This window comes from Hypanus sabinus, chromosome 16 (genome assembly GCF_030144855.1).
Source record: "Hypanus sabinus isolate sHypSab1 chromosome 16, sHypSab1.hap1, whole genome shotgun sequence".
In the NCBI taxonomy this organism is placed as follows: domain Eukaryota; kingdom Metazoa; phylum Chordata; class Chondrichthyes; order Myliobatiformes; family Dasyatidae; genus Hypanus; species Hypanus sabinus.
In genome coordinates, this window is record NC_082721.1 from 11,801,483 (window position 1) to 11,820,271 (window position 18,789).

General features: G+C 42.7%; 1 protein-coding gene across 2 annotated transcripts in view; it reads right to left on the bottom strand.

Annotated features, from left to right (window-relative positions):
- Positions 1-18,789, bottom strand: part of cbarpb (CACN subunit beta associated regulatory protein b) — a 207,697-nt gene that overhangs the window by 62,414 nt on the left and 126,494 nt on the right. For both annotated transcript variants that reach the window (XM_059991141.1, XM_059991142.1), the window contains exon 5: positions 6,600-6,762. In XM_059991141.1, the coding sequence (XP_059847124.1) occupies positions 6,600-6,762 (163 nt within the window). The remainder of the gene's footprint in view (positions 1-6,599; positions 6,763-18,789) is intronic.

The window sequence follows — 18,789 nt, forward strand, 5'->3', positions numbered from 1 at the left end:
TCAATCACCCCTGCTGTGGACACTTTCTGGAGGTCCGTGATCCGTATGCTCCATGACTGCAGAACTAAGTGTGTAAATGTAGGAGGGGACTATGTTGAAAAATAAATGTGCTAGGTTTTCTAAAATTGACTCCTTCTATCTTAAGTCACAAACTTATCAATCACCCCATGTAGTATGTTTAACCTTTTCCTTAGGCCGTTCCTCACAAACAAGGATGAACTGTATCCACTCCAGCTCCATGGGTACTGAAGTAGTTGCAGTTAGCAGATCATGTCTCGGAAGAGTATAAAGGGCAGGCAGCACTGTTGTCCAGTAAACCATGAGCCTAGCTTTGAGTTTGAGTGAATGCTCTTCAGACACCGAAAGGCTTTACACTGAAGAATGACACTCAAGCTCCTGAGATCCGGAAAGTGTTCTACATTTTCCCAGACCTCATCGTAGACCTCTGTTATTGGCGAATTATGGTATGCCTTGGGATCAGGTTGGTTGACAACGGATGGTGAGTGTGTGACTTGTTTTCTTGACCTCTGCTGTGGACAAGTTTTAGATAGCTCAAAAGTTGGCCTCCAATCATGTACATACGCGAGCATCCTCTGAGTATCGCAGCACCACCACCCCTCACAGCACGTTCCGTGCGCCCACCACTCTCTGTGTGAAAAAACTACTCTTACAGTATTGCAATATACTTTCCAAATTAGGAAAGGATGGGGAAATGGCAGAGAAAAACAGAGTATTTTGACCGAGGGCTGTTTCTAGATTGAGAACAATGTGGACTGAAACTGAAGGCTAACTTATCAGTGGAAATCCGTCCCAGTTGCCAAGCAAAGCAATTAGTGTCAGGCCAACGGCCTTGTCAGCTCAGCTCTTAGGCAGATCCTGGGAGGAGTGGACAGTAATGAACTGGAATGGATGAGGAGTGGTCAGGGGTTTCCACTCCTTCTGGTTCTAAGAGTACTTTTAAAATAAAAAAAAACCTACTTTCTTGGGAAATGCTGAGGCACTTAAAATGTCTTCTCCTTTCTAGGGAGGTCAGCTCATTAGCATAGCTGTTAGTGTAATGATATTGAAGTACCAGCGATCACTGATTGGAGTCAATTCCTGACACAGCCTCTAAAGAATTATTATGTTTTCCCTGTGACCTGGATTCTCCAGCTTCTGCTCAAAGACGTATGGGTTAGGGTTAGAGTCATGGACATGTTATGTTGGCACTGGAAGTGTCACGGCACTTGTGGGCTGCCCAGCACAATCCTCGCTGATTTGATTTGATGAAAATTATGCATTTTCACTGTATGTTTCATTGTACATGTGACAAATAAGGCGAACCTGACTGAGGTTCTGGAGACTTTTCTTCTGGAGACGGGGGAGTTTGTGATGTTGATGGAAAATCAGTGCGCTCCCCATGAAACCTGAGAAAAGCCTCACAATCAATTTCTATCCCAGGGACACTCATACATGCTTGACAAGTATTTAATTAGAGAATGATTGAAAATTAATAGACCACTATTGCATTAATTAGCATTTGATAAATTTGGAAAGATCCTTCAAACTCTTGACATGTCATCATTCTAAATGTTAAGTACAAAGTACACAGCGGTAAGTTAACAATTCTTCTTTGGCAGAACTTCCCACACCCATGATCTGCATAACCTTGAAAGGCACCGACAGCAGAAAGTTATCAAGTCTGTAGTGTGACAGGAAGCTGAACTCTAATCTGACTGAAAAACATTGTCATTCTTCCATCATCTCCACGCCCAAATTGTAGAACATCCTACCCAACATCACTGAAGGAAGGTCTTCACTGCATGAACTGTATAGTGCAGTGACACTTAGGCATGACTAACAAAGACCCAAACTTGCTTAAGATGCCATATACCCTATGGGCTCACTTTGTCGAGCACCTTCACTCTGCTGCAAAAGGCAGGATTATCCAGTTGCCACCCATTTCAATCTGACTTCCCGTTCCCATTCCCATTCAGTTCATGGTTTCCTCTACTGCCATAATGAGGCCCAACTTAGGTTGGAGGAGCAACTTCTTGTATTCCATCTGGGTAGCCTGACGGCAGAAACTTCTGCCAGTTTCTCCACCCTCTCTGTTTCTCTATTTTTCTATCCCCATTCTGGTTCCCCTTTTGTTGCATATTTAATATTTCAATAATTGAGTAATCTTCTGCTTATATTGTTGGATTAAGCATTCTTGTTCATTTAAATAATTACTTTTGGGTTATATGTAAAAATACATTAATTGCATGCATCATCACGTTACCACGTTATACCATAGCTTAAAGTAAACTCGAACTACACCCGTTTTGGACTCCCATGTTTCTTTTGAATTCATTTAATATTTTGAAGTTACAAAACATAACACCTCTCAGCCCTTCTTTTCTCCTCACATTTCCATTACCTCACTCTGGTTCCCCTCCTCCTTCCCTTTCTCCCATGGTCCACTGTCCTCTCCTATTCGATTCCTTCTTCTTCAGCACTGCATCTTTTCCACCTATCACCTCCCAGCTTCTCATTTCATCCCTCTCCCCCACCCACCCACCTTCCGCCTCACTTGGTCTCAACAATGACCTACAGCTTGTAGTCCTACTCCTCCACCAACCTTCTTATCCCACCTTCCTTTCCATTGCTGTTGAAGGGTTTCGGCCCAAAATATTGGCTGTTTATCTCCTTCCATAGAATCTGCCTGGCCTGCTGAGTTCCTCCAGCATGTTGTGTGTGTTCTGCATTTCCAGCAACTGGTGAATCTTTATTGTCAATCACAAATGACACCTGGTAATTGTTTTCTCTGCATGCTAAACAATAAATTAAAGTTCCGTTGTCCATTTCATCACAATAACTATAAAATTGGATATCTTTGAGTAATTACAAGATTCAGAGTACTGTGCAAAACTCTTAGACACATATAAATAGCTAGGGTGCCTAAGACTTTTGCACGATTCTGTAGTGATTTTATGTATTGCACTGTAATGCTGTCACAAAAATAAAACAAATTTCATGACGTATGTGAGTGATGATAAACCTGATTCTGATATGGGTCTCTATTGTGGACTGAGAGTGGGAAAGGGGGCAGGGAGAGGGGAATCATGATTAGGAAAAGAGGAAGGGAGAGAAGAGGGAGTGGGAAGCATCAGAGAGACATTCTGTAATGAACAATAAACAAATTATTTGGAATCAAATGAGCTTGCCTGGTGTCTCAGGGCTGGGTGTGTCTGCACCCATGCCACCCTTCTGCCCCTGGCACCCTTTCTCTGCCACCTGTCCCACACCCCTCTCGCGGCACTCCACCCTCACCATTCCCAACACCCTTTACAAGATTTACAAACTCACTTTCTGCTGCACGTTGACAATTACAGTACTGTGCAAAAGTCTTAGGCACACTAATTAGATAAAACTTTTGTATAGTACTGTACATCCCAGTTTTGATCATAGTATATTCTTATATTAATTTATGGTATATGTTAAGTATTGCACTGTACTGCTGCCACAAGATAACATATTTCATGATGTACACTCAGGGCCTACTTCATTAGGTTCACCTTTCAACCTGGGTGGTCTTCTGCCACTCCACCTCAAGTTTGTCACATTGTGCTCTTCTGCACACCACTGTTGGCTATATGAGTTACTGTCGCCATCCTGTCTGAATGCGTTTTCCTCTAACCTCTCTCAGTAACAAGGCATTTTCGTCCACAGATCTGGATTTTTTTTGTTTTTTTTTAGCACTATTCTCTGTAAGCTCTAGAGACTGTTGTGCATGAAAATCTCAGATCAGCATTTTCAGACATACTCAAACCACCCCAAATGGAACCAACAATCATTCCAGAGTCAGTCACTTAGATCACATTTCTTCCCCGTCTGGTGTCTGGCTTTAACAAGCACTGAACCACTTGACCTCTCGGGAGGTACGGGGAACTGAACAGGCTCTGCAGCTGGGGACTGGGCAGTTCATGTTCCAAGTGTTTTTGGCTACTTTTCTTTTACCATTTGCGTGATTTGATCAAGGCATCAAGGACGACGGTGAAGGATGAACCGGTGTCCCTCTCACTACTCTGCGAGGTTTACTCGCTTCAGTGCTGAACTGGCTCTACAGCTGTGGCCTGAAACAATCGGCACTCACCCCAGCACTGAACTGGTTCCACGGCTACATCCTTCACTCGCCTCCCTGGCTGTGGACTCACTTTCGCAGAATCTGCGGTTCACGCTCTGTGTGTCACTTGTTTACATTTTATTGTTTGCACGATTTGTTCCCTTCTTTACACAATGGCTGTTTGACAGTCTTTGTTGTTTGGGGTTTTTTTTAATGGGTTCTATTGTGTATTCTTGTTTTGTGGCTGCCTGAAAGAAGACGAATCTCAGGGTTGTTTACAGTATACAAACAGTACTTCGATAATAAGTTCGAACTTTGACCTTGTCTGCACACTTTCATGTATGGCTGATTAGATACTTACATTAATGAGCAGGTGCATGGGTATACCTAATAAAGTACCACTGAGTGCATGTTTAATGTATTTCACTGTGTTGCTGCTGCAGAACAACACATCTCACAATATATGTCAGTGATATTAATCCTGATTCAGATCTTGCCTTTAATTTTCCCTCATGGTTCATTGCTTCAGCAACATTTGTTCTTTGTTCCTCATTTCAATGTATCGATTGTTCTATCAGCAAATGCATGGCAGCCCACTTCTATATTACGTTAAATTGTTCAGTCCTTAAACCCACACATTCATCATTCTTGAATTATTAGGGCCAGCCACCCTGGGATCGTTATATAAAAGTTTCTCTCTACTGACATGTCCTATATAGGCAAATTGTGAAAGAAAGCCAGAAATTATTGTACCAATTAAACATTCATCTAGCCAAGAACTTCAGTACAATCTATTTCATATATATATATTCTGTGTGGTTTCATTTACTGATGTTCCACATGTGCTTACTATCTTGTATGTGCGAGACTAGGCCTGAAGCCATGGTGTTGCCTGTTTACAGCCACCAGCAGAGGGGCGTTGAAGCCAGCACGCTCCACCAGAGGCAGTGTGGCATGGCGTCCAGGCTGGGATCGGGGCTAAGTTTGCTCTGAAGATAAGCTTTGTTGTGTTCATCTGCAGATTTCTGCAGCGGCATTGGATGGCATGAGATTTAACTCTTTTAATGAGTGGCTGTGTCTTTCTGCCTATGTGCTGTGTGTGACTGTTGGTAGTATGCTTTGCACCTTGACCCCAGAGTAACACTGCCTCGCTTGACTGTATTCATAGACATCCACGTATAGTTGATTGATGATTAAACTTGAATTGAATTGCATTGCATATCTACTGCAGCAGGGACAGTGCAGTGGTGCAGCTAACTGTGCTGCCACCCCACAGTGACAGTGACCTGGGTTCAAACTTAACCTTTTGGTCCAGTTTGGGTGGAGTTTCTTTCCCCTTGTGACAGTGGGTTTCCTCCAAGTGCTCTGACATCCTCCCACATCCCAAAGATGTATGGGTGGGTCAGTCAATTAGCCTCCGCAAATTGCCTCTGAAGTGTAGGTGAGTAGTTAACTCTGGGAGGAGCTGAAGGGCACCGGGGGAGGTGATAGGCATGTGAGAAGAGGTCATAAATGGAGAATTGAGGAAGAGGGGACTGGGGGTGTAATTTTTTTTTAAAAATCAAATGAGAAATCGAGATTCATGCCATCAGGTTGGACGGAATACAAGGTGTTGCTCCTCCACCCCGAGGGTGGCCTCATCGTGTCACAAGAGGAGGCCAAGGACCAACATGTTAGAACAGGAATGGGAATGGGAATTAAAATGTTTGGCCACCGGGAAGTTTCACTTTTGGTGGATGGAGCGCTGACTACTGGCCCTCAGTCTATGTGTCTTGAGGTCCCGTCCCAGAAACGCAGATTGTTCACTGCTGTCCAAGGCTTTTTAAATGTTTTTAAGCATTGGTGATAATCATAGAAAAAAAGCACTAACGAGGATCAAAAAAATTTCAAAAAAACAAAAAGATTAAACAAGCTAATTTAAATTCCATGCGCATTTAGGTGTCTTGAGTAACACTCACAAAATGCTGGAGGAATTTAGTAAGTCAAGCAGCATCTATGAAGATAAATAGTCAATGGTTCAGGCTGAGATTCGTCATTAGGGCAATGCTGCCTGTCTTACTAAATTCCTTCAGCATTTTGTGTGCCTTGCTCAAGAAGCCTAGATGACCATGGGGTTGAAATTAGATTGTTTCTGATTTTCCGCTGAGGTTGGGTGGGACTACAACTGGAGGTCAATGGTTAAAGGTGAAAGGTCAGTGAGAGTGGGCAGTTTAAATTGCTTGGCATGGACTAGACAGGCCAAAGAGCCTGTTTCTGTGTTGTACTTTTCAATGGCTCTATGACTTACATGAATTAGTCCAGCATTTTGTGTGGGTGTTACTCAAGATTTCCAGCATTTGGATAACCTCGTGTGTCTAGACTCTGTCAAGTAAAAATTTAACCAATACAAATGATTGAAAAACCAAAGTAGGTGATTTGGACCTCATTGGTATTAGTGGAGGGATAGATTAGAATCCTTCAGGTTCAAAATCAAAACTTGTGATCATCAATGAGGCAATGGTGCATGCGTTACCTCCGTCCTTTCTCTTGTGCTTTCTTCCCATGGTCGAATAACGAAGCTTCATTGAAAGAAACTCTGCGACCAGTTGAACAGGTGGATAGAAATCGTTCGGTCTCCAAGTCATGATAGCTGCCAGTTGATAAGCACTCTGAATCGTCAACTTTGATGGTAATTTCTGTAAGATTGAAAATTATTACAGATTACAGCGCGACAATAAATTTTTGCTTTGCTTTTTTTAAAAATCCGCTATGGTGCCTTTGGACACAATGCATTGTTGCCATGGCAACCAGTCCATTAGTTGGTGTACAGAATGGAGTGGCAGGCATTCAGTCGGAGAAACCGCATTCTCTTGCTTCAGTAACTGGCCTTGAGAGGGGATCTTATTGTACACTGCAAAAATGCAATCCTTTGACTGCCTCACAGAAAGTTCAGCATCAACGTTTTCCAACAATTGTTAGCTGCACCACTGGAAAGCTATGTCCCAAATGTAAGCTTTGAATTCTGTTTGAAAACCATTTAAAATTACTTTCATTACAGCTAGTTGAAGTTTATTGTCATTCAACTGTATACATGTATCTCACCAAACAGAACAACGTTCCTCCAGACCAAGGTGCACAACACAATATCTATTACTCATACACACACATATAAAGTAATATTACCACAAATAAATGAGCAAATAATAAAAATATATTCCAGAAGACTTACAATTAGTGTAAGAGGCATTTATGACAGAAGTCAAAACATAAACACTATAACTAACGTTACTGGAGCTTCATACATGATCCGACCTGTGAGGTGGTAGGGAGTTCAGTAGTCTCAGGCCCTGGGGGAAGAAGCTGTTACCCATTATGGTGAACTACATATACCTGTCTGGACTCGCCCCCTGCTGACTGCTCCTGTGGCTCCTCCCACAGACCCCTGTATAAAGGCGATCAGAGCCAGGGCCCTGCCCTCAGACTCCAGGATGTAGTATGGTGGTCACTCACTGCTGGTTCCTTCTTCCAGTCAATAAAAGCCGATATCTCGCCTTTACGTCTCAGAGTGAGTTATTGATGGTGCATCAGCCATCCTCATAGTCCTGATGAAGGGACTTGGCCCAAAATGTCAACTGTTAATTCCCCTCCATAGATGCTACCTGTCTTGTGTGGTGAACTACATATACCTGTCTGGACACGCCCCCTGCTGACTGCTCCTGTGGCTCCTCCCACAGACCCCTGTATAAAGGCGATCGAGGCCTGAGCCCGGCCTCTCAGTCTCTAGGATGTAGTATGGTGGTCACTCACTGTTTGTTCTTTCTTCAGTCAATAAAAGGCGATATCTCGCCTTATGTCTCAGAATGAGTTACTGATGGTGCATCATCTTGCTAAGTTCCTGCACCATTTTGAGTGTTACTTTGGATTTCCAGCACCTGCTGAATCTCTTGTGTTTATGTGTTTATGTCGTGCAACTTCTCCCTGTCATTTGACTCTGTCTCTTTACTCAATGAATAAAACTTCACAGAGTCACTCACCTCACTCTGTTTGCACTGGAATCCATTGCTGACCCATGCTCAGTACTGCCCCACTCCCAGGGACAGATTTGCCAAGGTTCACCCTGATCTGAGGGTAAAGGACCTGACCCTGAATCTAGTCTGGAATCTGGGCTTCAGCTCTGTAGAGTGATGGTCCTGATCCTGGATTACTTGTGCTGCACTCGTGTCAGAGTTCTGGGAGTAGAATTAGGCCATTCAGCCCACTAAGTCTGCTCTGCTATTCAAACATAGTTGATTTCTTCCCCTGATAAGGGTCTCGGCCTAATACATCAACCGTGTATTTCTTTTCATGGTATGGAATAAACAGTGACATTCACCAGCTGCTCATATGACCATTCACTACCTGATCCCATGGCTTCACATGACCCTGATTGGGGGGGGGGGGTGTGCTAAGCAGGTGCTACACCTTGCCCAAGGGTGACCTGCAGGCTAGTGGAGACAAGGAGTACCTTACACCTCCTTTAGCAGAGATGTATCTCCACCCTGCCATCCAAAACCCATTGTCTAGCAGCACATTAAAAGATAGAGGAACTTAGGTCAAGTAGTATCTGGGGGGCTGGGGGGTGGGGTGGAAATGGGGTCAGAGATGGAGTCAGCACCCTAGGTCAATACAGTTTATCTAGAATTAAAACATCCACAATTTATTTCCATAGTTGCTGCCTGTTTTGCTGAGTTCCTCCAGGTAACACACACAAAGTGCTGGAGGAACTTTGCAAGTCAAGCTTGGGGAATTAACAGTCAGGGATTTGGGCTGAGACATAGATTCATAGAGTTATAGAGCACTGCAACACAGAAACAGACCCTTTGGCCTAACTAGTTCACGCTGAAATGTTATTCTGCCTAGTCCCATCAACCTGAACTTAGAGTACAGCCAGTGAAAGTCAAGGCACAAGCAAACACACAACATGCAAGAGAATTCCTGGCAGTATGGTTTTCCATGAAAAATTCTGTAAACGGACATGTAGACCTCAGATTTTCCATGAAAAATTCTGTAAACAGACATGTAGACCTCAATCCCATTTATAGGCCAATGTGGGCAAAATTCCAGACCACAACTCATAGAATTCACCACACAACCAATCAGCAACGAGACCCTCTCCCTATATCACAATTGAGTTTCCGTAATGGTGACCAATCAGCTGATTGATAAGTATATAAAGGCCAAGCATTTGGAGAATGCACCACAAATAACCACCGCATTGATGATGTCTCCTTGCATGACAACAAAACATCTGCAAATAAATTGTCAAAATCAGAGAATAACTTAACCCAACCATCAACCTCCCGAGCTACACATTTTCCAAGTTATTTCCAAAATAGCATGTGTTGCCCCAGATTCTAGCGCCTGCAGTCAATTGTTCCTCAATGTTATCCTTTAGTCTCATAGTAGTCTCCTCAGTACTAGGCTAGGCAACGTCACCAGTATTCATGTCATCTGAAAACATACTATGCATACAGTTGTATGCAGATCATGAACATAGATAATACAAGAACAGATTCCTGCGGTGCACCACTGCTCACAGGCCACATTCACACAGCAACCCTCCACCATCACTTTCTGCATCTTATCATCAAGTCAAAGTCGAACCTAATTTTGTCAACTTGTCTTCGAGCTCTACCCTTCTAAAACACTTTGACGTGGGATTTTTTCAAAGGCCTTTCAGGCTGTCCAGGTTTGTCCAGGTTTCATTCTGAGAAACCTGTTCACTGAGGTTGTGGCTATTAAAACTGACATAGAATAATATAAACGGCAGAAGTATGCTGCTGGAAGCAAGGTAAATAGTCTATCTTTATTGGAGTCAATTAAATAATTTAATTAATTTTAAGTATGTGTGTACGCTTCAGTCTTTCAATTGTTTTAAATAATTTTAATATTTTAACATTACTTTTATGGCTTTAAACAGGCCCTGATTGATTTAGAATTTTTGTTGGTGAGGCCCAATTTGGAGTGTTATGAGCAGTTGTGGTCAGCCACCTACAGGAAAGATGTAAATAAGGTTGAAGGGGTACAGAGAAAATTTACAAAGCTGTTGCCGGGTCTGGAGGGCTTTAGTTATGAGGAAAGATTGACTAGGTTAGGACTTTATTCCTTGGAATGTAGAAGACTGAGAGGAGATTTGATAGAAGCATACAAAATTTTGAGGGGTATGGCTAGGGTAAATGCAAGCAGGGTTTTTCCACTGTGGTTGGGGACTACATCTAGAGGTCATGGGTTAAGGGTGAAAGGTGAAAAGTTTAAGGGGAACATGAGGGGAAACTTCTTCATTCAGAGGGTGGTAAGAGTGTCGAAGGAGCTGCCAGCACAAGTGCTGTATGCCAGCTCAATTTCAACATTTAAGAGAAGTTCAGATAGGTATGTGGATGGTAAGGGTATGGAGGGCTATGGTCCTGGTGCAGGTCGATGAAAGTAGGCAGTTTAAATGGTTCAGCATAGACTAGATGGACCAAAGGGCCTGTTTCTGTGCTGTTGTTTTCTATGTCTCTATGACACCTTTAGGTTTAATATCACTGGCATAGTTGGGAAATTTGTTGTTATGTGGCAGCAGTACATTGTGATACATAACAATAAAAGCTGTAAATTATAGTAAGTATATACATTTCAGAAGTTAAATTGAATAAGTAGTGCAAAAAAAGAAAAAAGAGCAGTGGGGAAGTGTTCATGGGTTCAATGTCCATTCAGAAATCTGAAATCTGGATAGTTAGTCCAATATTCCCCCTATTTTCTTTTACAACTGCATAGTCCAACCATGGCTCCAAGCAGAAATGTTTACATGGCTTGAAAACTGCTTGGCACATTACATAAAAGAAAACTCCAGCTGTGCAGCAACAAAGGCTACGTGTCCGAGAGCATTTCAGTTACTGCACAGCATAGAGGGAACTGTGTTAGTGACCCTAGGAGTGAGACCTCATGAGCTGTAAAAGCCATTCATGCAACTGGAGCGATTTATTGTACGGTTGATGCACCATCAATAACTCACTCTGAGACGTAAAGGCGAGATATCGGCTTTTATTGACTGGAAGAAGGAATCAGCAGCAAGTGACCACCATACTACATCCTGGAGACTGAGAGGCCGAGCATCAGGCCTTGATCGCCTTTATACAGGGGTCTGTGGGAGGAGCCACAGGAGCAGTCAGCAGGAGGCGAGTCCAGACAGGTATATGTAGTTCACCACAATGGTCATGTAACCTGGAAAGAGGCGCTTTGTTCTACGGTGCTCTGCACTAACCATCAAACACTCATGTACTCTCAACCCATTTTATTTCCCCTCAACTCCCCCAGATTTTACCCTCATCTACATATTGGGGCAATATATTGCAGACAATCAAGCTACCAACCCAGACATGTTCCGGATGTGGGAGAAAACTGGACCACCCAGAACTCCTTCTAATATTTTTTTTTACTGCTGCGTGGACCAGCCATTGTTCTGAGCAGGAGGTTTTTACATGGCCTGAAAAGTGTGCGGCACTTTATATTCACATTATATAGGAGGGAGATTGAAACGGCAACAAACTCTTGCTCATTGTCAGCAAGAACAAGTTATTGACTTCAGGAGGTCCATAAGTCAGTCCTCGTCAGAGGATCAGAAGTGGAGAGGGGCAGCAGTTTTATATTCCTCAGTGTTATTAATTCAGAAGGCCTGTTCTGGGGAAGTAGGTGCAATTATGAAGAAAGCACTGCAGTGACTCTACTTTCTTAGGAGCTCATGTAGATTCAGAATGACATCTAACACTGACAAACTTCTATAGAAGGGTACTGGAGAGTATATTGAGTGGCTGCATCACAGCCTGGTATGGAAACACCAATGCCCTCGAATGGAAAATCCTACAAAAAGTAGTGGATATGGCCTGGTCCATCACGGGTAAAGCCCTCCCCACCCTTGAGCACATCTACATGAAGCATCATCACAGGAAAGCAGCATCCACCATCAGGGACTCCCATCACCCAGGGCATGCTCTCTTTTTGCTGCAGCCATTAGAAAGAAGGTACTGCAGCCTCAGGACTCACAGCACCAGTTTCAGGAACAGTTATTACCCCTCAACCATCAGGCTCTTGAACCAAAGGGGATAATTTCACTTGATTTTACTTGCCCCTTCATTGAAATGTTCCCATAACCTATGGACTCACCTTTATCTCATATTCTTGATATTTATTGCTTATTTATTTATTACTATTATTTTTTCTTTCTTTTTGCATTTACACAGCTCTTTGTCTTTTGCACACTGGTTGAATGCTCAAGTTGGTGCAGTCTTTCATTACGGCTATCGTTCTATTTTGGACATTGCAGGAAAATGTATCTCAGAGCTGTACATGGTGACACATATGTATTTTGATAAGATAATAAATTTGCTTTGAACTTTTATTCCATCTGCACAGCAGCAACGGCTATGTGCGCGGGAGCACTTCAGCTACTGCATGGCTGCACACCCACGCAGCTTAGAGGGAAGAGTGACCCAGAGGTAACCCACAAGGTCACAAGGAGAATGTGCATCTTCCCCGTGGACAGCGCCTGAGCTTACAATTCAACCTGGACAGAGAGAAGAGATGGTATATGTACCACCTACACCACCGTGCCATAGGAGGCCGTTCAGCCTATTCTACGCCCATCCAAAAATGGACTTTGAGGTAATAAGAACACAAGAGTTATGAGCAAGAGTCAACCAACTGGCTTGTTGAGCCTGCTCTGTCTTTCAATAAGACCATGGCTTATCCGGCTGTGGACTCAGCTCCATCTGCTTACCTTTTCCCCATAACACTTAATTCTCCTGCTATGCAAAAATCTATCAACAATGTCTTAAATATATTTACTGTAGCCTCTACTGCTTCCCCGGGCAGAGAATTCCACAGATTCACTACTCTCTGGCGAAAGGAGTTACTCAAACCCTCCTAAATCTATTCCCCCAAATCTTGATAGTTCTAGTCCTGCTTACCAGTGGAAACAACTTTCTTGTCTCCATGTTATCTATCCCTTTTATTATTGCGTATATTTCAATAAGATCCTCTCTCATTCTTCTGAATTCCAGCGAGCGTAATCCCAAGTGACTCACTCTCCTCTCACAGGTTAACCCCCTCATCTTCAGAATCACCTTTGAACCACCTTTGCACAGCCTTCAAAACCATTATGTCCTTCCTCAATCACACTTCTGTTACTATGGCTAGTTATTTCCACTGAGTGGGATAAGTTTCTGTCTTTGCCTCACATTTTAATATAGTTCTGATTTTCCCCACCCACATCACAATGATTTTCCATTAACTCACTACAGCACCACGGTCTTGTTTCTCTGATACTTTCCATCTAATCTGCAGCTCATTGTGACACCTGAACTATAAGACTATTTAAGACATAGGAGCAGAATTAGGCCAATCAGCCCATCGAGTCTTCTCGACTACTTCCAAGAAAAAGCTGCAGAAATGCAATATATTGAAGGACTGTCTTCATTTTTCATTGGAAATCTGTGTGTAGTGGTTATAGTGTTGGGAAAGAAAGGGCTTCAACTTTATCCCCCTAACGCCAAAGTCAGACACAGTAAATAACATCCAGAGAAACACTGCCTTCAAAGTTCAAGTTCAAATTTCAAAATAAATTTATTATCAAAGTATGTGTATGTCACCGTATACAACTCTGTGACTCATTTTCTTGTGGGCATTCATAACAAAACAAAGAAATACAATGGAACCAACGAAAAACCTACACACACTGACAGGCAGCCAGTGCACAAAAGGCAAACTGCATACACAAAAAAATAAATAATATTGAGAACACGAGTTGTAGAGAGCTTGCAAGAGAGTCCATAGGTAATTTTCAGTGATCAGTTCAGCATTGAGGTGAGTGAAGTCATCCACACTGGTTCAGGAGCCTGATAGTTGAAGGGTAATAACTGTTCCTGAATCTGGTGGTGTGGGACCTGAGGCTCCTGTACCTTCTTTCCTGATGGCAGCAGAAAGAAGAGAATATGGCCTGAATGGTGGGGGTCCTTGATGATGGAGGCTGCTTTCTTGTGGCAGTGCTCCTTGCAGACATGCTCAAGGCTGCAGTGCATTTATAAAGCCCTGCCAAAGTACTGCCAAACAAAATTCACTGTTACACCAGCGTAACACATCCATCGTTCACACAGTCAATCCTGTGATATTCACAACAGGATTGCTAGATATATGCTAACGAGTACTATGTTTTACACCGTTCCTTACTCCAAGCTCCAGTTCATTCAGAATTGGGTTGGCACGGTAGCGTAGTGGTTAGCACAACGCTTTGCAGCATAGGCGACCCGAGTTCAATTCCCGCGCTGCCTGTATGTGCCTGCATGCTTGCATGTGTTTCCTCCGGGTGCTCTGGTTTCCTCCCACAGTTCAAATAACTGGTCATGGTAAATTGTCCCATGATTAGGGCCAGGGTTAACTTGATGAGCTGCTTTGTGGTGCAGCTTGAAGGGCTAGAAAGGCCTACTCCAAGCTGTATAAATAAATAATAGATAATTAAATAAAAATTGATTGAGAATATCCAAGCTTACATTTACCTGGAGCTAAACAACTGACAGCCAAAGAAACAGTTGTCCCATGAGTCAGGTCAAATTAATACCTAACTCTTAAATGTCAGTCCCTTCTGTTTTTTCTCTCCCCTCTTCATCCTGTGCTACATAAAAATGAAACAGCCAAGTATGATTCTTCTAACTTGGCAGGTCTGAACATTCTGTTGTATATTTTTACTGGCTGCATAAGGCACTAAGAGTTCTTCTAAATGATGAATTTCCTCTCTATTTGCGGGTGTTGTTGAGCTCAATTGGCTGCTGTCTTTCTGAGACGCAGAGTCACAGTCAGAGTTATACAGCAAGGAAAATGAGACTTTGGACCCACTCGTTCATGTTGACTAACTTGCCTGACTGAGCTAGACCCAATTGCCTGTGTTTGACCCAGAAAACGTCCCATTAGAGCTTTCCTATCCATCAACTTGTCCAAATGTCTTTCCAAACTGAAATTGTACTCTACTGCTTCCTCTGGAAGATCGTTCCTTATACGCACCACTTTCTGCATAAAGAAGTTGCCCCTCAGGCCCCTTTTTAAATTGGCCCTTCTCACTTTAAATCTATGCCCTGTACTTTTGACACCCCGACCCTGGGAAAAAGACAGAGGCTACTTACCTTATCTATGCACCTCATTCAAGACTCAAGATTGTTTATTGTACACGTGAACAACACCCGAGTGTTAAGGAGAACAAAATGATTGTTACTCCAGAACTGATGTGGCACAGAAAAAAACCACAATATGCATAAAGACCGCAATAAATAAACATGATAAATATAAATATAAAAGCAACCCTATAAAAGACAATGCACAAGTAACTGTTGTATACATAGACTGATGATATGTGCATAAAGTGACGCTGGGAGATGTGTACGTTGTGGTGCTGGGGTTGGTAATGGGTGTAGGTTGTCAATCATCCTGAAGGCTTGGGGGAAGTAACTGTTTGTGAGTCTGGTGGTCCCGGTGTGCATGTTGTGTCACTCTTCCCTGATTTATTTATTTATTGAGATACAGCGCGGTTTGGGCTCTTTCAGCCCTTCAAGACTCGCCGCCCAGCAATCCCCCGACTTAACCCTAGTCTAATCACGGGACAGTTTACAATGACCAATTGATCTACCAACTGGAATGTCTTAGGACTGAGGGAGGAAACCCACACAGGACACAATGCGAGTGAGACGAACTGTCTGTATGCAGGTTGCTGGGATCCTTTCTGTGTATACGTCCTTGATGGCGGGTAGACTGGTGTCGACGATGCATTGGGCAGCTTTAACACCCCGTTGTAGACCCCTCCTATCTGCCGAATGTATCCCAATGAATTCATTGGTAGAATAACACAGGACATTTTGGGATTTTATGTACATTTTATGACATTTTATGTATGGCACTGTACCATTGTCATAAAAAAAACAAATTTCATGATATACGTGAGTGATGATAAACCTAACTCTGATCTGGGTCTCTGTTGTGGACTGAGAGTGGGAAGGGGGCAGGGAGAGGGGAATCATGGTTGGAAAAAAGGGAAGGGAGAAGGGAGGGAGGGGGAGTCAACAGAGAGGCACTCTGTAATGATCAATAAACTAATTGTTTGGAATCAAATAACTTTGCCTGGTTTCTCTGGGCTGGGTGTGCCTTCACCCATACCTGCCCCTGGCACTCCTCCTCTGCCACCTGCACCACACCCCTCTCATGGCACTCTACCCTCACCATTCCCAGCAACCTTTGCTCCTGCCAGTTTTACAAACTCGCTCTCTGCTCCACATTGACAAATACAGTACTGCGCGAAAGTCTTAGAAACTCTGACTATATGCCTGCACGGTAATGTATTTGACAGAAATTATTCCACTCAGAAATAGTAATAATTGGAACCTGACAACTGTTGATATATTCTGATCAGTGTAAAATGTATGCAGGTTGCCATGGCAACGTTGTATTGCCCTTTTATTTAAAAACAATTTCATGAGATCTGAACTGACTCAGTCTGTTGGTGTCAGGTCCATTTACAGGTGCTCCAGATCAGTAGCAATAATTTGCATATATGCATTCATTCGTCTTCAAAGAATAAAAAAAAAGCACAGCTTGTGGCTGGATTTCGATCAAATAACTTTTCAGTTCATTTGAACAGCTTAAACCAGCAGGACAGCGGAAAGATCAGTGATACCCAGAATAGCAAATGGTAAATTTAACTAAATCATTCCAAAGAGCAAAGATTAGCTTTATTTGTCACATGTACATTGAGACATATGGTGAAAGGCATTGTATGCATCAAATCAAATCAGCGAGGATTGTGCTGAGGCTGTCCAAGAGACTCGCCATCATACTATATCCATAACACACTTGATGCACCATCAATAACTCACTCTGAGACGTAAAGGCGAGATATTGGCTTTTATTGACTGGAAGAAGGAACAAGCAGTGAGTGACCATCATACTACATCCTGGAGACTGAGAGGCCGGGCTCAGGCCTCGATCGCCTTTATACCGGGGTCTGTGGGAGGAGCCACAGGAGCAGTCAGCAGGGGGCGTGTCCAGACAGGTATATGTAGTTCACCAAAACACTAGCCCTAACTGTACGTCACTGGAACGTGGGGGGAAACTCACATGGTCACTGTAGAACGTACAATCTCCTTAAAGACAGCAGTGTGAATCTAACCCCGAATGGTGTCAGCTAGCATTTTTGATTTGCAGAGACTGCTGGATAGTTGAGTGTGGCTTCTCTCATTGAAGCATCTAAGACCAGGAGTAGGAGTCAGTCATTGTATCAGAATCAGATTCAGAATGAGGTTTATTATCACCGGCATGTGTCATGAAATTTGTTAACAGCAGCAGCAGCAGTACGATGCAATACACGATAATATAGAAAGGAAAAACAAATGTATATAAATTACAGTAAGTATATATGTATATTGAATAGATTAAAAATAGTGCAAAATCAGAAATGATATATATTTTTTTAAAAAGTGAGTTAGTGTTCAAGGGTTCAATGTCCATTTAGGAATCAGATGGCAGAGGGGAAGAAGCTGTTCCTGAATCGCTGAGTGGGTGCCTTCAGGCTTCTGTACCTTGTGGTACAGCATAGGGAATTGTATGATCATGCATTTTGGCAGAAGAAATAAAGCTCAAAGTAAATTTATTATCAAAGTACATATTTATCACCATTTACTATCTTGAGATTCATTTTTCACAGTAGAATAAAGAAATACCAAGGAATCAATGAAAAACTACACACAAGCAAAACCTGACAATCAATGTAAAAATGAACACAAACTGAGCATTCCAAAAAAACCTAATTATAAATAAATAAGTAAATACTGAGAATGTGGGTTGTATGGTCCTTGAAGGTGGGTCCATAGGTTGTAGAATCCATTCAGAGTTGCAGTAAGTGAAGTTATCCACACTGGTTCAGAAGCCCTAATGGTTGAGGTTGTAATAATGGTTTCTAAGCCTGGTAATGTGGGACCTAAGGCTCATGTATCTCCTTCGAGATGAGAAGAGAGCATGGTCTGGATGGTTGGAGTCCTTGATGATAGATGCTGCTTTCATGTATCAGTACTCCTTCTTGTACCAATGCTGGGGAGAGCTTTGCCTGTGACAGACTGGGCTGTGACCATCACTTATTGTAGGCTTTTAGATTGGCATTGATGTTTCCATACCAGGCAGTGATGCAACCAGTCAGGATACTCTCCACTGTGCGCCTATAGATGTTTATCAAAATGTTAGATAACTTGCCGAATCAATGCAAACTCCTAAGACAGTAGAGCTGTAATATGCTCAATGCTGAAGAAAACTGACTGGATTTCTAAGCAGAAACAAAGATAATTCTTCACCTATAGTGATCTCAGCTTGAAATCAATGGAAGGCAAGGCTGAGTGTGATGAATAATTTCAGGCAGGTTTGATATCACTGATTTTACAGTTTTATCTGAATTTAAGCTCACCCCATGTCTCTGCCTCTGGCTTTAAAATGAAGTAATTTCACATGAGCAATTGAATGGAGAGGATCCAGAGGAGGTCCATGATAAAGGATCCCAGGAATGAAAGAGTTAACATAAGAGAAATGTTTCATGGCTCTCGGCCTGGAACTTAGAAGAATGAGGGGGGACCTCATTGAATCCTATCAAATACTGAAAAGCCTCAGTAGAGAAGACATGGACA